Here is a 19,363-nt window from a genome sequence, read left to right on the forward strand (position 1 = left end):
TTCCGCACAGATACTCAGCTGGTTTTATTGTCTTACTCTACAGAATCCTGTACACAGAGAATAGAAGCATTTACAGAAAAACATAATTTCTCCTTAGAATACCACATTTTACAAGACTGCAATTATACAGTAGTCATTTCATTACAGCATTGCCCATGTCAGCATATTCTTATATCCTTGTGAAACAGGCACGTCGTAGAGATCAATTCTGACTATAAGTATACAGTTTATGTTAGTCCTTCTATGTACAACTAAAGACAAATTACCTCAGCATAAAATAATACTTACATATCAGTACAGATTTGAACTACAGACCCACTTCTTTAACGAAGCTTACAGCATGAAAAAATAAGGATACCTCTTACCTAACTGTAATATTTTCATCTTTTAGTTTCTTGTGGAGTAGTCAGTGGTACAAGCTTGTTTTGTGTGAAAGATATAATTTTAAAATACCAGTATACTGTCCTTTGAGTTAGAAAAATATAGTTATATCCTACAGAAATTTTATTGGATTAAAAAGCATATAAAAATATGGACCATCACTTCAGACCATATGTGAAATTAGAAATTAAGTAGAAGAAAATGTATAATTATTTTAAAATATATTTTCTGGCTCAGTGAGCCACTTCTGATTTTTCATAAAAAGAGAACAAAGCTTAGTTAGAAATTTAATGGCCAGGGACAAGTTTTGGCTACTGAGTAATAATACTACATTATTGTTGTGGCTGAAGAAGAGCCAATGGAACATGTTTACAGCCGTTCAGTTTGGAGGATAAAGAGTACTGTGGTCACAGCAGGAACAGTTTAAAAATACCAAAAACGGATGGTAATTTAGCAAAGGGCAAAGAGCCTTTCCTACTGTTTTTTTTTTACTTTGCATGTAAAAAGCTACCAATCTGTACTACCAGAGTAGTGGTGCCCCAGCCAAATGCCCTCTCAGGCTGCCCCAGGTGCTGCTGCCCTGAAGGAGCCCAGTGGATGCAGCTGCCTCATCCTGAGACCAGCCAAGCAGAGGCAGCTGCAGAACTTTGGGACCTCACAAGTTGTTTTGGTTATCTTCCCACAACAACTTAAGATTCAGCCTATGAGGTTTATATAGGAAATCAACAGGCTGAATATTTTCATATTTTGAATTGTTAAAAGTGTCTGACTACTAATCCAAATTGACCTGTTTCTAAGTCAAATGCAGAAATCTGGCCAATCATGTCAACTGTAACCAAAGCTGTGCCAGTTATGAATCTTACATGTCTGGAAAGCAGATTTCCATGCTCAGCTGTCTTTCTTTCGGTCAGTTTTTAGTGCTGTACCCTGTGTTGAGCTTTTTCTCCTACACTAGAAATACTTCTGCAACTCACACTGCTCACTGCTCTTGCAATGCTGGAAAGTCCTGATGTGGAATCTGCCTCAACAGCACAGCAGAATAAATGCCACCAGGGACATTACTGCTACACTTCCCAGGAATGCAGAAAAATAACATTCATACAGAATATGCTGTAAAAATTTAAGAGGTTTCATTTTGTGAGGATATTTGTTCAGTGAGATGGATTAGCATTATCATGCTTGATAATGAGGAACATCAGAGAAACAGCAAATTATTAGCAAATTAAGTTCTTGGTTTTCTATTAAGTTCTGTAAGAAAAAGCAGCTCAAGCTAGAATTTATCCATTCCAGCGCTTTGTAACTGGCAGGAACCTAACTACTGCTTGCTGACTCAGCCATTCCTGGACTCACACTGCCCAAAACTCCACAGCTATTTACCTTCTAGTATTTGGGGAAGGGATTTTTTAACATTGTTTTTCCCTGCTAAGAGAAACAGGAATGGTGAAGCCACACATTTGATACAAAAGTCTAATGCTCAGCTAATATAACATACTAACTCCCTTGAAACTAAGGAAGCTGTACTGATTTATAGCAGCACAAGAATGGACTCAACGTATTTGACATGTTTTTGCCTGCCCAGAAACTACCACGCTATCATGCCCTCTTAGTACCACGGTCCCTTCATAGCTCTGATTCTTTATCTATCTCATCTAGGTAATATTCATCATCGGTGGTGGTATCACTGTCTGAGTCCGAATAAGTGGCTGGGTCTTCCACGTAGGTATCAGTCAGCTCTCGGGGCGATGAAGCAGCTGATGACATTTTGCTCCCAGCAGAACTCGAGCTCAGAAGCTCAGCCCTGTTTATAGAAGAGTTCTCTGTATCTCTGAAAGCGCCAGGGTTATTAAGAAGACACGGTCTCCATAATCGCCCTTCTGTGAGTGACCTCTTGATATTTTCCAGGAAAGCCAGTTGTTGCTCTTTGCCAAATATACCAAATTCCACAGACGGATACATTAAATTTCTAGTGCTGTAACATTTCTCATCGTCTGACGCCCAGTTTTCATTCTCGTCACAAGACAACAGCTCTGAGTAAGACTTAAATCTCTTCCCATGTATGCCATCTTTGGGTAGAATATTGCTTCCTGAGGCAGAGGTCTCAAGGGAATCTCGAGCACAAATGCTCTCAGAGAGGTGACGCTCACGCTGACTTTTCGCATGGCTCTTGCGCAACCGATAGCTATTGAGGTTAGCGTTTTCTAAGCCAGTAGGCTGAGAGGTATTTTGACGCTGACCAAGCACTGTCTGGGAAGCCAAGTTTTGCTCTGGACATGTGTCTGCCTGCAAACAGTTATTTACATAGGTGTTTAAGTTTTTGTCAGTTAAAAGTGGCGAGGGAGGAGCGCAGGCATGACTGCTAGCTCTTCCTTTCTCTTCATCCAGTGGATATGAGGTAGTAGCACTGGGAGTGATGGGCTGGATTTTGCTTTCTAACCCAAGATCAAGCATTTGGGAATTCTTATTTCTCATGGTTACTGCTTTATCTGGAAATACAGTTGTGAGTCTTGGCCTATTTTCCACTTTCACTCCAGTTTTTCGAGGACTGATGGCTTCCTTCTGGGTGTATGAACTTGTAAAAGGCCTCCTTTTGGTGTTAACAAGCAAAGAAGGATCATTCTGATTTTCAGTCTTCTTATTCTCAGCTGTTCTTGGTCTTGGCAAATTCTTATCAGAGTTCAGACTGTGATTCTGATTTTCATTGTCCAACTCCAGGAATGGCTGGTGGGAATCCATTGAAATCAATGAGTCAAGGGACATGTTGACCTCTAAAGAAGTGGCACTTCCATCATTCTGTGAAAAAATGTTACTTATGTGTGGCTTGGGGGGTAAATTTTTACTTGAAAATTTACGACTTGTTTTGTAAACAGCTGCCAATTTATTTTTAATTGAAGGTCTGTTTTTCCTTTTTTCTATATCTTTGACTTTGTCTCTCATGCAGTCAGAAAGAAGTTTGTTCTCATCTTCTGCACTCTGTGTTATCTTCTTATCTTGTGTAGCCCTGGGAACTTTAGTGTTCAGGTTGCCTTCACTACGCCTCTTTGATTCCTGAAAACTGCTGTAAACTTTACCCATATGAGAACTCTGTGAGTTTTGCTCTTTTTTAATTTTTAAATTCTTTACTTCATCTGTATCTGTGCTAGTCACTTTGCCTAGCTGAAGTAATGGATCAGCACTGGAAGCTGTGCTCACCTCAGATGTTTTTCTCTGAGACTCTGGAAGCACTTTGCTACAAAAGTTTAAACCATTTTCTTTTTTTCTTGAACTGTCAGCTCTTAATTGCAGTCCATTAAATTTATTATTACGCAGAGGGGTGGTTTGGTGTAGGAAATTTACTCTCTGTTTAACTTGGGTACTATCTGTGTACACGTCTTCCACGGGAGTAAGTGGCACATCAGCGTGTGCTGTGTTACCACTCCTTCCAAGGGAACTCTTCTCTCCGGAGCGGAGGAGTAAACTGTTCAAATTTTTCCTGTTGTTCACTTTTGGGGGCTGAGAGCAACTTTCAGAGCTTCCCTTCTGAATAATATTTTTATTCGTTGAAGTAGAATATAAATGATTCTCTAAATGTGTGCCTGGCTTGGGAGGGGTTGATGAAGTGGACATTAGTGGTGTGGCTCTTTGTAAAATTTCCTTCTTTTCTTTCAGATGTATTTCTGCATTTTGGCTGCTTGAAGCATCAGAAATGACCTTACCTGACTTAGCCACTATTGCAGTGGGTTGTGGGCCACCAAAAGAAATTTCTTTTGTCACCACATCAGAAAGCACATTTTCTGCTAATGAAAGATATGCTGAATTTTCTTTCTTGTTCGTTACCACACTCACTGACTTCTCAGAGCTAGGGGAAAAGTGAGAACTCTCCTCTTCACTATCAGCAGCAGTTCTTAAATTCTGAGGTGTGACCAAAACTGAAGATACTTGATCAGAAGAATATGAAGGCACCTCTTTTTCTGAAGTAGCAGGGGAAAAGCCATTTGCTAAACTCACATGATCTTCATTTTTCTTGTTTTGTATTCTTGGTGACTGAGCATTTTCTTTGGGACAAGGTAAATCTGCATCCTCTGAATTATCTCTAAAGAGGCTACAAAATGTTCTTGAATGCCTCCGTGGTAGTGTGTAATAAATTGAAACTAATTCATGATACTTGACATGATCTTCATCAACACAAACTGTAAATGTGCTTGTGGTTTTATATTTCTGCAAAAAATTTCCCCCCTCCTTATAATCTGAAAACACAGAGGATTCTCTTCTACTTAGATGTTTACATCTGTCTGTCAGATCAACTGATGTACTACTACTTATTGAATCATTCATACTTTTGGTTAAAGGACTGGGGTAATCTTTATTACTTGTAGCAGCATTTAATGATGCTGATGTTAAAAAGGAACATGTTGGGTCTAAAGAAGACACATCTCTTTGATTAGAACAAAAGGGGTCAGCTCTATGTGGAGTTTCAGACCTCAAACAATTGTATGTTGTTCTGCTTTCTCTAGGTAAAGAGATGGGTGTATCTGACATAATACTGCCCGCAATGCTAGCTGATTTTCTAGGCAAAGTGTAATAAATAACAAGGGGGTCAGAAGATTTGGAGCTGTTTCTGCCAGGGGAGCCAGTAATACTGCAGCTACTGGTATGTCTTGGTGAGCTGTCTTGCTTGTGAAACCTTCCGATACAAGGTGAAGTACTCCTCATTTTTCCAGTTCCTTTTTCAAGGCAAAAATAACTTAAACTATTTTCAGAGGTATTGGGGTCTCCATCAAAACTATGAATATAAATATTTCCAGAATTTCCATTATTTCCATTTTGTGGAGAACCAGCAGTGAATTGTCCATTACAGTCCTTAGTAACTAAAGTGCTTGCGTTTTGCCATGTTTTCTGTGAAATCTTTTTGCTAACACCTGTTCTGCTCACTTGAGCTGTTTTTCTCTCTTCTGCTTGAGAGTCAGTAAATGTGCAATTTACTGAAGAGCTAGTTAGTGTTCCTAAGCATTGAGAATTGTCTTTATGAGAAAGTGCTTGTGGAGAGCTTTTTGAGAAACTAGATGAGCACTCAGGAGGACAGGACAACATGCCTTGACAGCTTGCTAATTTTTCAGTGGATAGAGCAGAAGTAACATTCAGTAGGGAGGACTGTCTCTTTGGAGTAGCTTCGTTAAGGGCTTCTGCACTCCAGTTACCCTGTTTGATGCTCTCTCTTTGTGCTGCATAATGCAGATTATGTTCCCATTCTTTCTGACTTGGAAGAAAAGGTTCTTTCCTGCTCTTACCAGCTGGGGAAATACAGAGAGGCTGACTGAACACACTGTTGGGTGGGCAATCATTTTCCTTCATTTCCAAATTTCTTTTATCACCATTTGATATATAAATTTTTGCAGTATCTCCTCTGGCAGTGGCTTGGGTTTGTCTCTTTGATGTCATTGTGTTAAAGAGAGATACATCTCTTTGCCACATGGCAGAAGCAGGGCTGTTAGAGGAAAAACTCCGTGCGTTGATGTAGCTTGTATCTGCTTGTTGAGGAACTGACTGTAACAGCATGTTTCCATCTTGCTGTTTCATACATTCAGCCCTTTCCAGGTGTGCAAAGTCTGCCTTAGTACTCCTTTGGGTAATGACAACTGAATTCCTGTTCAGTCCTGTAGGTTTTGGTTGGTCCTTTGAACTGGGAAAGACTGACTCATCAGTTCTGATACCAGATGAAGAAACAGAAGAGCTATGATTTAGCCAAGGCTGACAGCCCTCAGTGAATTCTGAAAAAGTTCTGTTTGCAGTTCTTGTCATCCTTTTGATACTTGTATTTTCTGGAGAGTACATGTGAAAATCGTTCTGCAGGCGCTGTGAACCAAACTTGGCATTCTTTGTATGTGCCCACTGCTGGTCATTTAAATTGGCCATAAACACTTCAAAGCTGGCATCAGGGGAAACAAACACTTCATCACTGTAACACTGAGGAATATCAGCCCAAGAAGGATAGCTGTCTTTTCTTCCATAAGAAGAATTTTTTTGGTTTGCATACAACTTGCCATGAGAAGAGGTATCTCTGTAGTAGGATCTAGAGAGATTATTTTCTGATTTGTACAAAGGATAGTTTTCCCAGTTATCAAAGGGCAACGGAGAAGTAGCTTTGTCAGGGCAACTAACTCTGCTAAAGCAATTACTACTTGAAATAGATCTTCTATAGTGGTGTTTTGAGTGGTAACTTGAGTGTTTCTTAGTTTCTTGTAAAGAGCTGGGATATCTGCCATAGTCTGTAGCATGAAACTCCATCAGTGATTGAGTTCTAAACATTTTTTCCGGAGTTTCTTCAGAAGAGTCTGGTGTGTTGTTCCATACAATGGAAGACAGAGGAATTCTCTTTGGGTTCTGTCGACCAAACCTTGGTACAAAACCATTCTTGCTCTCCCTTGCCAATGGATGCTGTAAACTTGATGCTGATAGCTGATCAGAAGATACTGATGATGGACATCTCCGAAGGGAACATACAGAGTAACTTCTGCCAGCTGTATCCCTGTTCATACAACTCTTGTGCCTAAATCCACTGTTCTGTGTTACAGAAGGAGGATATAAGCTCCCTTCTGAAGACCGTCCGAAAGAAACCGAAGACAGCCTCCTACGGTGCAGACGAGGATTTCCATCGATTGCATCACCATAACTGCAGTCTTCTTGAAAGGCTGTTTGGTGCCAGTTCATATATGCACTGTGTAACTTCCTTGGTCTGATGAAAATCTTGTGTTCATCTTTGGCCCTTAGTGTTCTCAGTCCATCTGGGCAAAATGTGCTAGGCATATCACTCCAGTCATTTCTCTGTTGCCCCCTACTAGCAGTCTGCCTCTTTGAAGTAGGGAATGCACTACTACTTTGGACATTTGATGCACTGCTAGTAGAAACTGTCCTGTCCAAAGGGTCTTGGATTTGTTCCTGGGCCAGCTGGTCATCCAGATCACTCAGAACTGCACAGGAAAAAAAAAAAAACATACTTGGTTTTGTTTTCTTTTAATAATCTTCTGACTATTTATGTTAAAAAGTTTCACGTACTACATTAATAATCAGGACTGGCTTTAAAAGAATTCAAAACCCTTCCCAAACCACACATTCTTCCTCCATAGGACCTTTCAGCAGTCACCCATTATAACTGCAAGAAAAAAAATGTCCTCCGCCATGACTGCTCTTTATGTAAATGTTAGTCTTCATGCTATTCAAAAGAAGAACAAAACAATTTGAAGTCTGAGTTCTCACTCACACATTGTATATTTGTGTGTGTGTGAACCTTCCAAATATAGTTTGTAAGCAAAAAAATCCCTGAAAAGAATTCACTAGGCAACCATGGACCTTTCTGCATGTTCACAAAGCACAGTTATGATGTAACTGTAAGAAAACAGAATCCTGCAAACCATCAAAGAAGCATATTCAGTAGTCTGGCGTGTCCACTGTTTGTTTCATTCATAAAAGAAGTTCTCTTCTGAATTGTAGTCTATTACACTTAATTGAGCACTGAAAATGGCATTTTCTGGATAAGAATGGGTAATTAAATAGTTAGGATTCAATCTAGCAACAAATACATATTTATATACATATATATAGGCAACCTCATGAACTGGAATTAAACATTATATAGCTCAATTAACCAAGATATTCAGTCAGAAGACTGACAGCAATGTACTAAAACTATTTTTATTGTCAAAACAAATTATGCTTTTGCTAATTGTCTTCTTCTGGTATTTTGAAAATACCAGAATATACATAATATACAATGGATATGACTGTTTTGTTACAGAATTTCCTGATCCACTTAAGTACGTAAGACTGACTGACCAGTCATTACAGATCTGTGCTAACAGTACAAAATCATTAAGAAAGCATTGACATTGATAAGTATGTATAGTTGGAATGAAATGTGATCTGAAGGTACTAAAATTCTCCATTTTTCTAAGTTTCTCTTCAGCACACAAAAGAGAATAATCCTGAGAAACTCAGAACAAGAAAAAAGATGAGTTGTTTCTGAGTCTTTCATTGGGAGGACATGAGCCAAGCCAAAAAAGAACGTGCAACTCTTGACTGGGGTTATAAAGGCTCCCAGAAAGCTAACTGAATGCCATAATGCATCTTGCTTCTGTGGTTTGTGGCTTTACAGTTTTTAAAATCAGCCCAGTAATTCATCATTATCAAAATTATGCATGCAGGAAACTGGAATAGAATTCTCACAGAACCACATGTCTGCATCTAGAGGGTGCAGTGTGGGCTCCCAACAGAAACAGCAGGGAGAACTGTACACAGCTACATGTGACTCTTCTGAACTGTATCAGTATGAGATAAAATGCATTCAAAGAGTGATCAGTGACATCTTTTGAAGTCAATGTTGGAGTAGACATTCCACGGTCAGATGAAGAGAACAAAAAGTAGCCACTCTGCTAGAAATGAGCCATGTCTATAAAGCCTGTGCTTTTGCAGAAAATTCTCTCAAAACACAGTCACTTCCGGTAACAATACCATCAGAACAAAGTAAGGACACACACTTACCACTGAAAATCTCCTTCTCCAGCTGTTCATTCCATTCCAGTGTACTTTTCTCCATTATTTCATTTTGGTTTGTATCAAAAGAATGACCACTTGTTACAGTTGACTTTGGAGAATTACACATTTCAGCCTGTTAAAAATTGTAAGGTAACCTGGTTTCAGTTCTACATGTGAGTTCAAATCACATTTCACATGTCACATCACAAATTGTGTCACAAGTCCCAGAGGTGAGCAAACTCTGTCAGTCCATTAAATAACGTATTATTAAAATACACAACTGAGGGCTGTAAAATTGCATGCATTTTATAGACTTCTACACATATAATAAGGAGAATTACTCATCTTGTCCTCATACTGTAGCACGTTTTGGATAAGGGCATAGTTTACTTATTTTATCCAAATGCATCCTTATTGCACTGTATCTCTCAATTTAGTTTTCCCCAATCACTTCTTCCTTGACCAGTGTATTTTAAAATTCACACATTGAATTGTATCTCTCAATTTAGTTTTCCCCAATCACTTCTTCCTTGACCAGTGTATTTTAAAATTCACACGTTGACCTCCCAACAGAGATTTAGTAATTTAACACTACAGTCCATTTTCTTATTGCAAGACAGCACTTAGTGGTAAAAGTGGGGAAAATGTCATCCTATTCCCCATCTGTGTTTGGATCAAATCTTAAGCTGGAGAGGCTCTGTCCCATCCATATTTCTCTCAGCTCACAGTCTCAGATGGTAGAAGTGCAGACAACTGTTTAACTCCTGAATTATTTTAGCTGAAACTCTTTCTCCTTTTTTCAAAAAAACCCACCTTACTACTTTGTTGTTCACCATATTCATAATATTTTACTAGTCTAGCTATAATACAGCTTTATATTATATGTTTATATAACACGCAGGATTCTCTGATAAGATCTTTGCTCAGCCATATATTAATATAGATTATCCCTTTGTTTTTGAAATATGAGAGAAGGGAGGTGGCCAGTTTACATCCTCTGTGCCTTTGATTATACACTGTATACCTTCTTAGTCCCCTCTGTGCTTATACGACCCAACTGAAGATGAGGAAAAACATGTTAGTAATACAGGGTAATAAAGTAATTAAACTAGAAAATATAATCCTTGGAAGAAAATCTGTTATTTCAACAGCATGCACTTAAAATTACATCAGAAATAAAGCTGTTGTTTTATCCTTAAAATGAGCTTGCGCTTATAAAAGGAAACATACATAAAAAAAAAATTTCCTACTTCAAAATTTACATTTACATGGTAACTCTGTGCATGGAAATGTTGCAGAAGAGGTTCTACCCTACTGCCTGCCCAAGCCAGCTACTCTTTTTCATCCTTGTACAAATGAAACGAAACAAAGTAAATACATGAGATTATTGTTTAGTGTAAGTTTTGATCTATTTACAGGTTGGTTACAGTTGCCAAGATATGTGAGCGTCTTGACCTAGGAAAAGATCCATGCAATTATTCTGTCATTATGAAAGAACTGAAATCTGGCAGAGCTAGACTTAGGGCCTAGCTAGGAAGGCTTTGGACTTTTATACCTAACAGGCAAGCTCATTCTACTACATGCAACAAGTTCACAGCACAGACATTTTACTCAGCATTTAAAACAAGAACTTCAGGAATACTACTTAAACAGATGTTAAAGCAACGGCCTAAACCATGGGGACTAGTTTTTGAAAAATCAGTATTTAAGCATCGCAGACAATAAATTGATATACTACTTACCGTTGCCATTTCTTCCACTTTTGAGGATGGGCTAGCAGAACTGTCATATCTGTAGGCAGAGGGATTTAAATGTTGGCTTTTAAAAGGAACTTGATGTAATTTCATCAGGTAGTGAATATCCAGCAGCTTCTCATTTTAACAACTATTGAGAAGCATCTGAAGAAAACTTGCTCTATGAAGAATTCATCCTTAACTCCTTGCCCTGCCAAAATCCTGCAAAAATAGAGTGCTGGGAAAATGTACCATTCAGTTTGGCCTTGTCAGCTTGCAAATTTCATAACTGCACAGCCCAACATGAACTCAACCTACTGACATCTCAGTGTCTTCAACAGCCATAAAGCAGTTGTTTCAATCCAGCATTATGGTAAGATGGTATTCATTCTTTTTCCAAACAGCAATAATTTAGTAGGTACTACTCATAGCCTAAGTTATATACTTGTAAATCTCTGAGTGGTTTGCATCTGCAATTCTATTGTTTTTCTCTTCCATTTCACCCTGCTCAGATGCAGAGCTGTGCTCTGTCCCTGCAAAGGATGAGAGACAGACAGCAGATTGTTTTTGGTGTGAACTTTGGAACTTGCTGCTACTCACCCAAAACGGCCTTTATTTACCAATTTTTAAGACATGGTAGAAGGCTCATCTGTTTTCCTAAGCTATTTAAGACTGCAAGGGCTTGGCAGAGAACTGGCTCGAGCGTCCATGAGTAATGCAGTGGTTAGAACATGCCGAGAAACCCTGAATATAAAAAGTACTCTGTTCAATGGGGTGACTTGCAGACAAATACAAAATAAACTAAAGAAACAAGAACAGGACTTGACTTACACTGAGTCTATTCGAGTCTGCAGATCCTTATTTTACAATTAAGCAAACCCCGTCTGTTCAAAAGCCCTGAAGGAAATGTTGTTCAGCCTGTGCTTATTGCCAGTTCTTCCTTGTCTCAGAAACTGTTTTTTCCCAGGAAGTTAATTCTTGAGAGAAAATGAAGTAGAATTCTGCTCAGTCCTGTTTGTCTCAAAGTCTTTATGAATGACCTTGTTCTTAGGCTCTTAAAAGCTCCCTGTGCTCAGGTAGACTACTTTATTGTGCTTCAACAGCAAGTATAAACCGGCTTGTTGGCAAGTTCTTTGTGGCCCAGCCTTTCCTCCTGAAGTGCTTTGTCATTTGTTTGCAATGTGCTTGCAGGCAGGGAAGAACAGTTGAAAGGTGCAATTTGTTTTTGCTTCTGTAATTGTGAACTGTAAAACCAGGATTCCTCTCTGACACGGGGTCCAGCTGAAACCAAACAAGCCTGTTGACTTCAGCGGGATTAGGATTTGGCTAGACAGTCTGATTCTGAAATTCCTAATTTTTCCTTGTAGCTCTAAATAAAAACAGCCATTAAATCAGTGGGTTACTTCTCCTTCTGAATGAAGTTTACAGAAACAGAACTTAGAAATATGTGTAGCTCTTCCTTTAAACTTAAATAAAGTTGAGTATGTTTTAATGCTTTTAAAACAAATTAAGAACGAAACTCACGTTTCAGAGCTTTTACAATGATTTCCTGCAATTTAAGTTCAGTAAAATCCTGTGGCTTAGCAAGTTACCTTAGTTTTACTTATACCCATAATAAAAATGCAAAAACTTTGTTAGAAGCTTTCTTTTTCAGCTTTACTGTGCAAAGCCACTCTTTGGCAAAGCCCAAGAGCACAAAGCTCTCCTCACTTGATGTTGGATTAATTGCTCCTTGCAATGAACCTACATGAAGTAGACATGTTAGTTAGAAATGTCAGTTAGAAATGTCTTCTGATAGTCTAGGCAAAATTTAAATTTTCATTTGCACCTCTGGCACTATTCTAAATTAATCCGTGTCTTTATTGTCACTGTTCTCTCAGAAATAACTGGTCACTGCATCCTGCTTTATTTTTCTCCCTGCTAACTTATACAAACAAGGTTATTTTAATCTTTTCCCTATGCCAATCTCTTCATTTCCCGAACTGCCTCATTATTTTCTACGAACATTTTTAAGTTTTCCAGCATTTCAAAATTAAAGTTTTGCTTACTTTCAGAGAAATATTGCTTAATTTTAGGAAACAGCAATACAGTTTCTTTTTTGGTTAATGATACTGAGCACTGTTTACATTATTTTGCAAACAATGCATACACACATACTTGTAAATATTGTCTATTATTCATAAACAGGAAAGAAACTAAATTGATGTTCAAGTTCAGAAATATTTGCCATCTGGAAAATACTACTCAGTATGGAAGACAAGAAATTATGTTTTATACTTTTCCACTTACATACATATGTATCTTTTTAATGTAAGATTAAAAGTAAAAGATGACTATCACTACTGGTAACAGTAATAAAAATCCATGAATTGAAATCTGCTGCAAATTAGTATTTCCACAGAGGCAAGGCACCTGTCTTCCCCAGGCTACCTCCAAGCTGTCTGATGTCAGTATAATCCATTTTCTTCAATACTATTCTTATCAGAACTACATAAGAAGCCAACTAAAAACCAAACGCATAACTCACATATGCTGAAAACACAGTTAAACAGCATTTTTGACCAGGATGAATCACACTTACCTATTAGAAAATAATAAGGATGAATTCTAGAACACTGACACCTTTGAACCAAAAGTGAGCAAACATTTCATTGCCTTCAGACTACAGTTACAAACCTTTTATTAGCATCTTCTGTATCTCCATGTAAGCGCACTCCTTCCTGCAGCATCCATAATTTATCCTCACAGTAAAACACCACCGCAGCTGACGAAACTGTCTCTCCAGAACTTAAAGGACCCTCTAACCAGCCATTAATGTTTAGCCGTTGAAAAGCTTCTGCCAGTTAGGCTTACTTACAAGGATTTACAGTGCTGCGTCCTATAGTGTTTCACTGGCTCTCCAAAATAACTCTACCTGGAGAGAGGCAGATTATTTCAGTGCTTTGCCTATGCATAAAGCAAACCACATGCCACGGCAACACCTAGAAGAGGGTGGGGGAAGTTTTCAACAGAGAGGCGTGACTAGAAAATGTAGCAATCAGCTCAGTTACACGTCAGGATTGACTTGTTTATTTTTCAAGTTATGCTCGGTCAGAAATCAAAGGCATCTGAACCCGAGATACAATAGATTTTCCATGGAAAATCCAGATAAACACACAGGAAAAAAGCTGATGCAATGAGTAGGCACGGTTTGGTTTTTTTGCCTTCTTAAATTAAGAAATCATTTCAGTGCTTAGATTGTACAGCAAAGCCTAGACCTTCATGTGTGCATTGGCTACCTCACTGTTCACAAGGAAAAAGCACCCGTGAAATCTGATTCTCAGTTACACAAGTGTCCCTTTATTCTTCAGGGAAGACTGTGGCCCAACATTTCTGTGTTCCAGGATGAGGGGCATTACGAGGTTACAAGAAAAAGGAAGGAGAAGATGACAGGTAAGGAGCAGTGTTAACACTGCATATTCTTTTTCTGTTGTGTTGTTATGTAAGAGAATAGTTACCAGTGAACATCCACAAAGCTAACCTCACAGCCTCTACTCAAACCTCTCCTTAAATCTTCTGCTTTGATACAAACACTCCACAATAGCAAGCTGCTCTGTTACAAAACCTACATACCAGACTAATCATAATTTCTTTAGAGGCTTACATTCCCTCTCATTGTTTATTACAGCTGTTCCTTGTCTTACCATCGTGCCAGCATGGAGCCCCAGGCACAGACCAGAATACCAAACTGAGACTCACTGAGTGAAAATCAGCTTTTTGTACCAAAGATTTTGCACCTTTATACTTAGATTTCACAGCACTGCACAATGCAGCTCTACCTGTGATTGCCAGTCCCAAGCATTACCCTAAGATGCACAGAAGAATAGTAAGACTTCATTCACTTGTTGCTGACATACGGCCATACAGGACAAAAGTTAAGAGAGAACAGGCAGCCTAACCAGCCTGGCTGTAGCTTTCCCCCACCCCATTCCCTCTGAACAGCACCTTTTACCTTGGGAACGGCAAAGGAGAAGGATGCTCTTCAACCAGCAGCTCCAGACCTGCGTATGAGACCATCTTTGGTTCAGATCCAGCTGAAACCAAAGCACTGACAAAGCACAGAAGGCAAAAGTGCCAAGAGCCGTCTGGTTTGTCTGGCTGGCACTAAAGCTGCAGGGCTGCCTCTAAGCTGCCTCTGGGCTAGATGTGGTGGGAACTGATGCAGCAGAGCTGCCTGGGGCCGGTACTCTCTGCCATGACATGGGAAAGCTACACTTTCCTATTGTATCACAGCCATAGGGCACCAGATCCCCATGCACCTTACACCGTGTCCTCTTGAGAGGGAACTAAATAGGCTGCAGCTACTCCTACGTCTACGGTCGTTCATATACTTTAAGCCTTTATGCAAAACCTGAACAAAATAGATTTAGCCAAGAGACTCTGCCTATTACTTGTGACTTAGTCCTCTTTCTTCTGATACAATACAGATAATCTCTCATTACATGACCAAGTAAAATCCCAATCTTCCCAATGAGGTGAAAAGCAAGAGACTGGAAAAATAATTTAACAAAGTTTTCTAAGCAAAACACAGAACAATTCATAGACTTTTTAAAAGCTGGAAGTAATGTATGTTCTGATTATAGCTCACCGTGGTTGCTTCTGAGTCTGGGTTTTCCTGGATTTTCTAAAGGAGGAAAGCCAAGCAAAAGGTGATCTGAACCCCAGAAAAGAAGCTGAAGTGTTCTTTTGTGCTTGAGGATTTGTGCGGGATGACATTTTTATTTCTTTATGATCTAAAAACATGATAAAAAGTAGACTTGTTTGAAGTTCTTAATAAATACAGTATTAAAATATACATAAATGTTATGTCTTCATAAACAATTTTCTTTTGCTTACCTTTTATGTCTGGAAAATCCAGTTTTGACATTTTTGGACAGACTATGTGACATGCTGGTTTATAATGACTAACTAGAAAACAGGTCTAACGTTTCAGAAGGTATTATTGGTTTTGGGTGATGCACGTGGGATACATGAGGCTGATTTTCTGAAAGTAATCAGCACTCAATCACTCGAAAATCATAACTGTTTTAAAATATAAGCAAATCAAACATTTGAAAATTGAGCCACCCACAATCATTACTCATATGTTTGTAAGAAATATGAATGTGACAATCCAGAATATACTACTTAACAGACTGTAACATAACTACATAACACTAATTCAGATTAACGTGTCCTCTGTATCATAGAATTCCTTACTATGGGATTCCTGTGGCCACTGGAGTACCTTTTTTTTTCTGCTACAAATTGCATATCAGAACTGTATTTTCAATGCAAGATACTGTGAATGATTTCTCTGGGAAGGTTATGACTTGCTTTCTTCAAATGGAACATAAACTCAGTCTGCCTGTAAAAGCAGCTGGCATTTGGTGTGAAGGTGAGGATGAGTATTGCTCACAGATCAGGGAAAGAAGCAGCAGGGTTTGCTACACACCACAGGGAACTGGAGAATATAAGGAAACAAGACTTCGCTCAGAAATAAGGCATTACATTTTCTTTTCCATTTTAAACAACGCACGCCTGAAACAACACAACAGCCTGAAAATGGCTTATCCAATGACTGTAGGAGAAAGCAAACCCAGAAATGAAAGCTAAGTGTCATTTATAAAAATAGCATGGGGCAGCATCTGCACCTCACATGGACTGGGGCTGTGGATAAGTCCATGCTGCAGCAAGTATATCCCTGGAGAGACTGTGGCTCTACTTGGAGCAGGTATTCCCCTGAGAGACTGCAGTATGCGGGTAAGTCCAAGCAAGAGCAGGGGCAAGGGGAAGGCAGTGGGGTGGTTAATGGGGATATACTGGATAGTGTGGGACCTGAGTATGATGCAAAAGGTATGGAATAAGGAGTAGAGAATGTGCTGGGTTTGGCTGCTTTAATTATTTCCACAGCAGCTAATATGGGGCTATGTTCTGGATTTGTGCTGAGAACAGTGTTGATAATTCAGGGATGTTTTCCTTACTGCTGAGCAGGGCTTACACAGAGCCAAGGCCTTTTCTGCTTTTCACTCCACCCCATCAGTGAGTGGATTGGGGGTGCACAAGGAGGCGGGAGGGGACACAGCTGGGACAGCTGGCCCCAGCTGACCTAATGGATATCCCATACCATAGGGATATAAAATCTAAATATAGCATATAAAATCTAGGGGAAGAAGAAGGAAGGGGGGGGACGTTCACAGTGATGGCATTTGTCTCCTCAAGTCACTGTTACATGTGATGGAGTCCTGGAGATGGCTGAACACCTGCCTGACCATGGGGAGTGGTGAATGAATTCCTTGCTCTGCTTTGCTTGTGTGTATGGCTTTTGCTTTATCTATCAACTCTCTTTATCTCAATCCACTTTTAGCCTTCCAATTCTCACCCCCTCCCAAGGTGGGGGAGTGAGTGAGTGGCTGTGTAGTGCTTAGCTGCCAGCTGGGGTTAAACCACAACCTTTTTATACAGTGCAAACATCACTGCTTTGACTGGGAAACTACCACTGTATTTACCATAATTATAGCAATTTCATTTTGATTAATAAAGAAATTTTTTACAGGAGGACAATTAATCACTGGAACAGCCTCCTCAGGCATATGGTAGAGTCCCCATCACTGGAGGTTTACAAGATGTGACTGCAAATGGTACTAAATAATCTCATCCAGGTTCCCTTTCCTATGAAAAGTTGGACCTGAAGATCATCTGATGTCCTTCCAACCTGGGCCGTACTATGATTCTAACTATGGCATAACAATAACAGGGATTTTCTCTTGTGAATCCCAGCTCTGCTTTTAACAGAATCTGCTCAAAGAAACATACCCATTTTGAAAATATATCTTTGGTAAAACTATGATATGAGAAGAAGCTCGGTGCAATTTCAGAAACTCCTTAACTATTACACTCTGACATGCTATAAGACATTGGTTTGGTGATAAGAAAATGGACAAATGCAACTCACTGGTGTTTTTGCTCTTCCTTAGCTGATGCTCTAATGGTGCTTTTAGCATTCTATTGACATCAATGTAATTCTGAAATTTTCTTCTTTTTATTTCTTCAAACCATTCTCCAGTCACTCCCTGCAGCCCTTTTTCGGACTTCTTTCTCTTAAGAAGCTTGCTAAAAAGGAAAAAAAAAAAAAATTTAAGCCGTTTTAGGTATTACAAGCCCATCATTAGGAACCCTCCCTATTGTTCATTAAAGTATTTACAGTATATCTCTACATATAACGACTTTTACAAAGTCAGCAAGACGTGATACATTCACAGCAACCACATTAAAGTTTTAGTGACAGCAACATTCTACAGTTTAACAAATGAGATTATGTGACCAGGTTAAGTGGATGACTCATATGCTTGCATTATTCTCTTCCTTGAGGAAGTGCATCTTTTTTCCTTGCAAGAATAAGGCAATTCGCACGCATTCTAAAACTAATTGAAAGTAAGATTAGTCGATCCAATAATCAAGTAAGAATAAATAACACTCTAAATAAAGCCATTTTTGAGATACTTATTCACTCATTTAAGTAGAAGCAATAACAAGATTATTTTTATTTTCAAGAGGAAGATCACTGATGCCCTGACAGTGAGGCATTCACTACACCTTTTCTATGCAAAAGAGAACAGTAAGTTGTGAATTCAGCTAATAGATATTCATGCAACATGTTCAACAAGTTTATCACATTCTCCTCTTTCCTTGATGCATAGTGATTCTCCCTGTGTTCAATACGGATGGAGGACACTAATATTGAGTATGAATGTTCTACTACACTGAGGCGCAGCCTGAGCAAGCCACACACGTGGCTGCAACTGAAGAAGATATTTAGTAGCAAGTTCAGCTTTTAGACCAAGAGGTCACAGGAATTAACTGTTTAGCTGGACATAAAAGAACAAGGTACAGTTGCAAAGGAGTGGGAATACTGCAGTTACTTGTTTTCAAATTACATTACACTAGTGTCGAAAGTATAGATGCAAATACAGCAAATCCACACCCCAACTGATTCTGATGGCAACAAAACAAGACTCTGTGCACAGCCTGGAGATGCAATACCAATTTTTGAGCAAGGCTTTCATGTAAATCTGCCTCCTTGATCAGTGGTAAAAATCTGTGTCTAGGAATACAAATGGTCTCAGAGAACATAAGTCATTTCAGTTTTCAATTTAAATAAAAACTCACCTGAGACAATACTTCTTCAAAAACGAACTTAAAATTAAACGTCTAGTCTGGAAATTGATATATTTTGATATGGAATTTACAGAGCTCGTTGTCCATACTAGGCCCTACCATGCATCTGGTGGCATCTGATGGACAGGAAGGCTGGAGGGAGACATTTTTGGGAAATGAGTATTTCCCTTGAAGAAGATTACACAGCCACATGCACGAGTACTAGCCATTCCAAATAAATTTATTACAAAGGCAAAAATGTTAATCATCCCAGATATTACCGCACCATGGGAGTGACTAAACACCGTAAATGCATTGTGCAGCCTGGAACACAGCCTAGCACTGATGTGAAACACGAGGGGACGAACAATGTGCTCTCAAGAGCCAACTCCATGACCTCACTCCTCTGGCCTTACCAAAGGGGATCCAAGATACTGGGAGGAGTAAAAGCACAGAGAGGAAGGCATGAGCTGCTCGAGGAGTGGCTGCAGACACAGGGACCGCCCGGGAAACAGCCCCGTGGCAGTTCTGCTGAAGCCCCGAAAGCGGAGAGCATTTGTTACAACCCA

At 39.3% G+C, this 19,363-nt stretch overlaps 1 protein-coding gene across 2 annotated transcripts in view; it reads right to left on the reverse strand.

Moving 5' to 3' along the window:
* The window catches only part of EXPH5 (exophilin 5), a 30,072-nt gene continuing 10,709 nt past the window's right edge, over positions 1-19,363 (reverse strand). Inside the window, exons 2-6 of one of the 2 annotated variants that reach the window (XM_017729524.1) lie at positions 17,593-17,750; positions 15,247-15,391; positions 10,629-10,677; positions 8,893-9,019; positions 1-7,325 (exon numbers count right to left, since the gene is read on the reverse strand). In XM_017729524.1, the coding sequence (XP_017585013.1) occupies positions 2,002-7,325; positions 8,893-9,019; positions 10,629-10,677; positions 15,247-15,391; positions 17,593-17,641 (5,694 nt within the window). In that variant the 5' untranslated portion in view covers positions 17,642-17,750 and the 3' untranslated portion in view covers positions 1-2,001. Of the gene's footprint in view, positions 7,326-8,892; positions 9,020-10,628; positions 10,678-13,295; positions 13,534-15,246; positions 15,392-17,592; positions 17,751-19,363 lie in introns of those variants that run through there. The other variant, XM_017729525.1, reaches the window with a different exon arrangement.

This window comes from Corvus brachyrhynchos, unplaced genomic scaffold (genome assembly GCF_000691975.1).
Source record: "Corvus brachyrhynchos isolate BGI_N302 unplaced genomic scaffold, ASM69197v1 scaffold253, whole genome shotgun sequence".
In the NCBI taxonomy this organism is placed as follows: Eukaryota; Metazoa; Chordata; class Aves; order Passeriformes; family Corvidae; genus Corvus; species Corvus brachyrhynchos.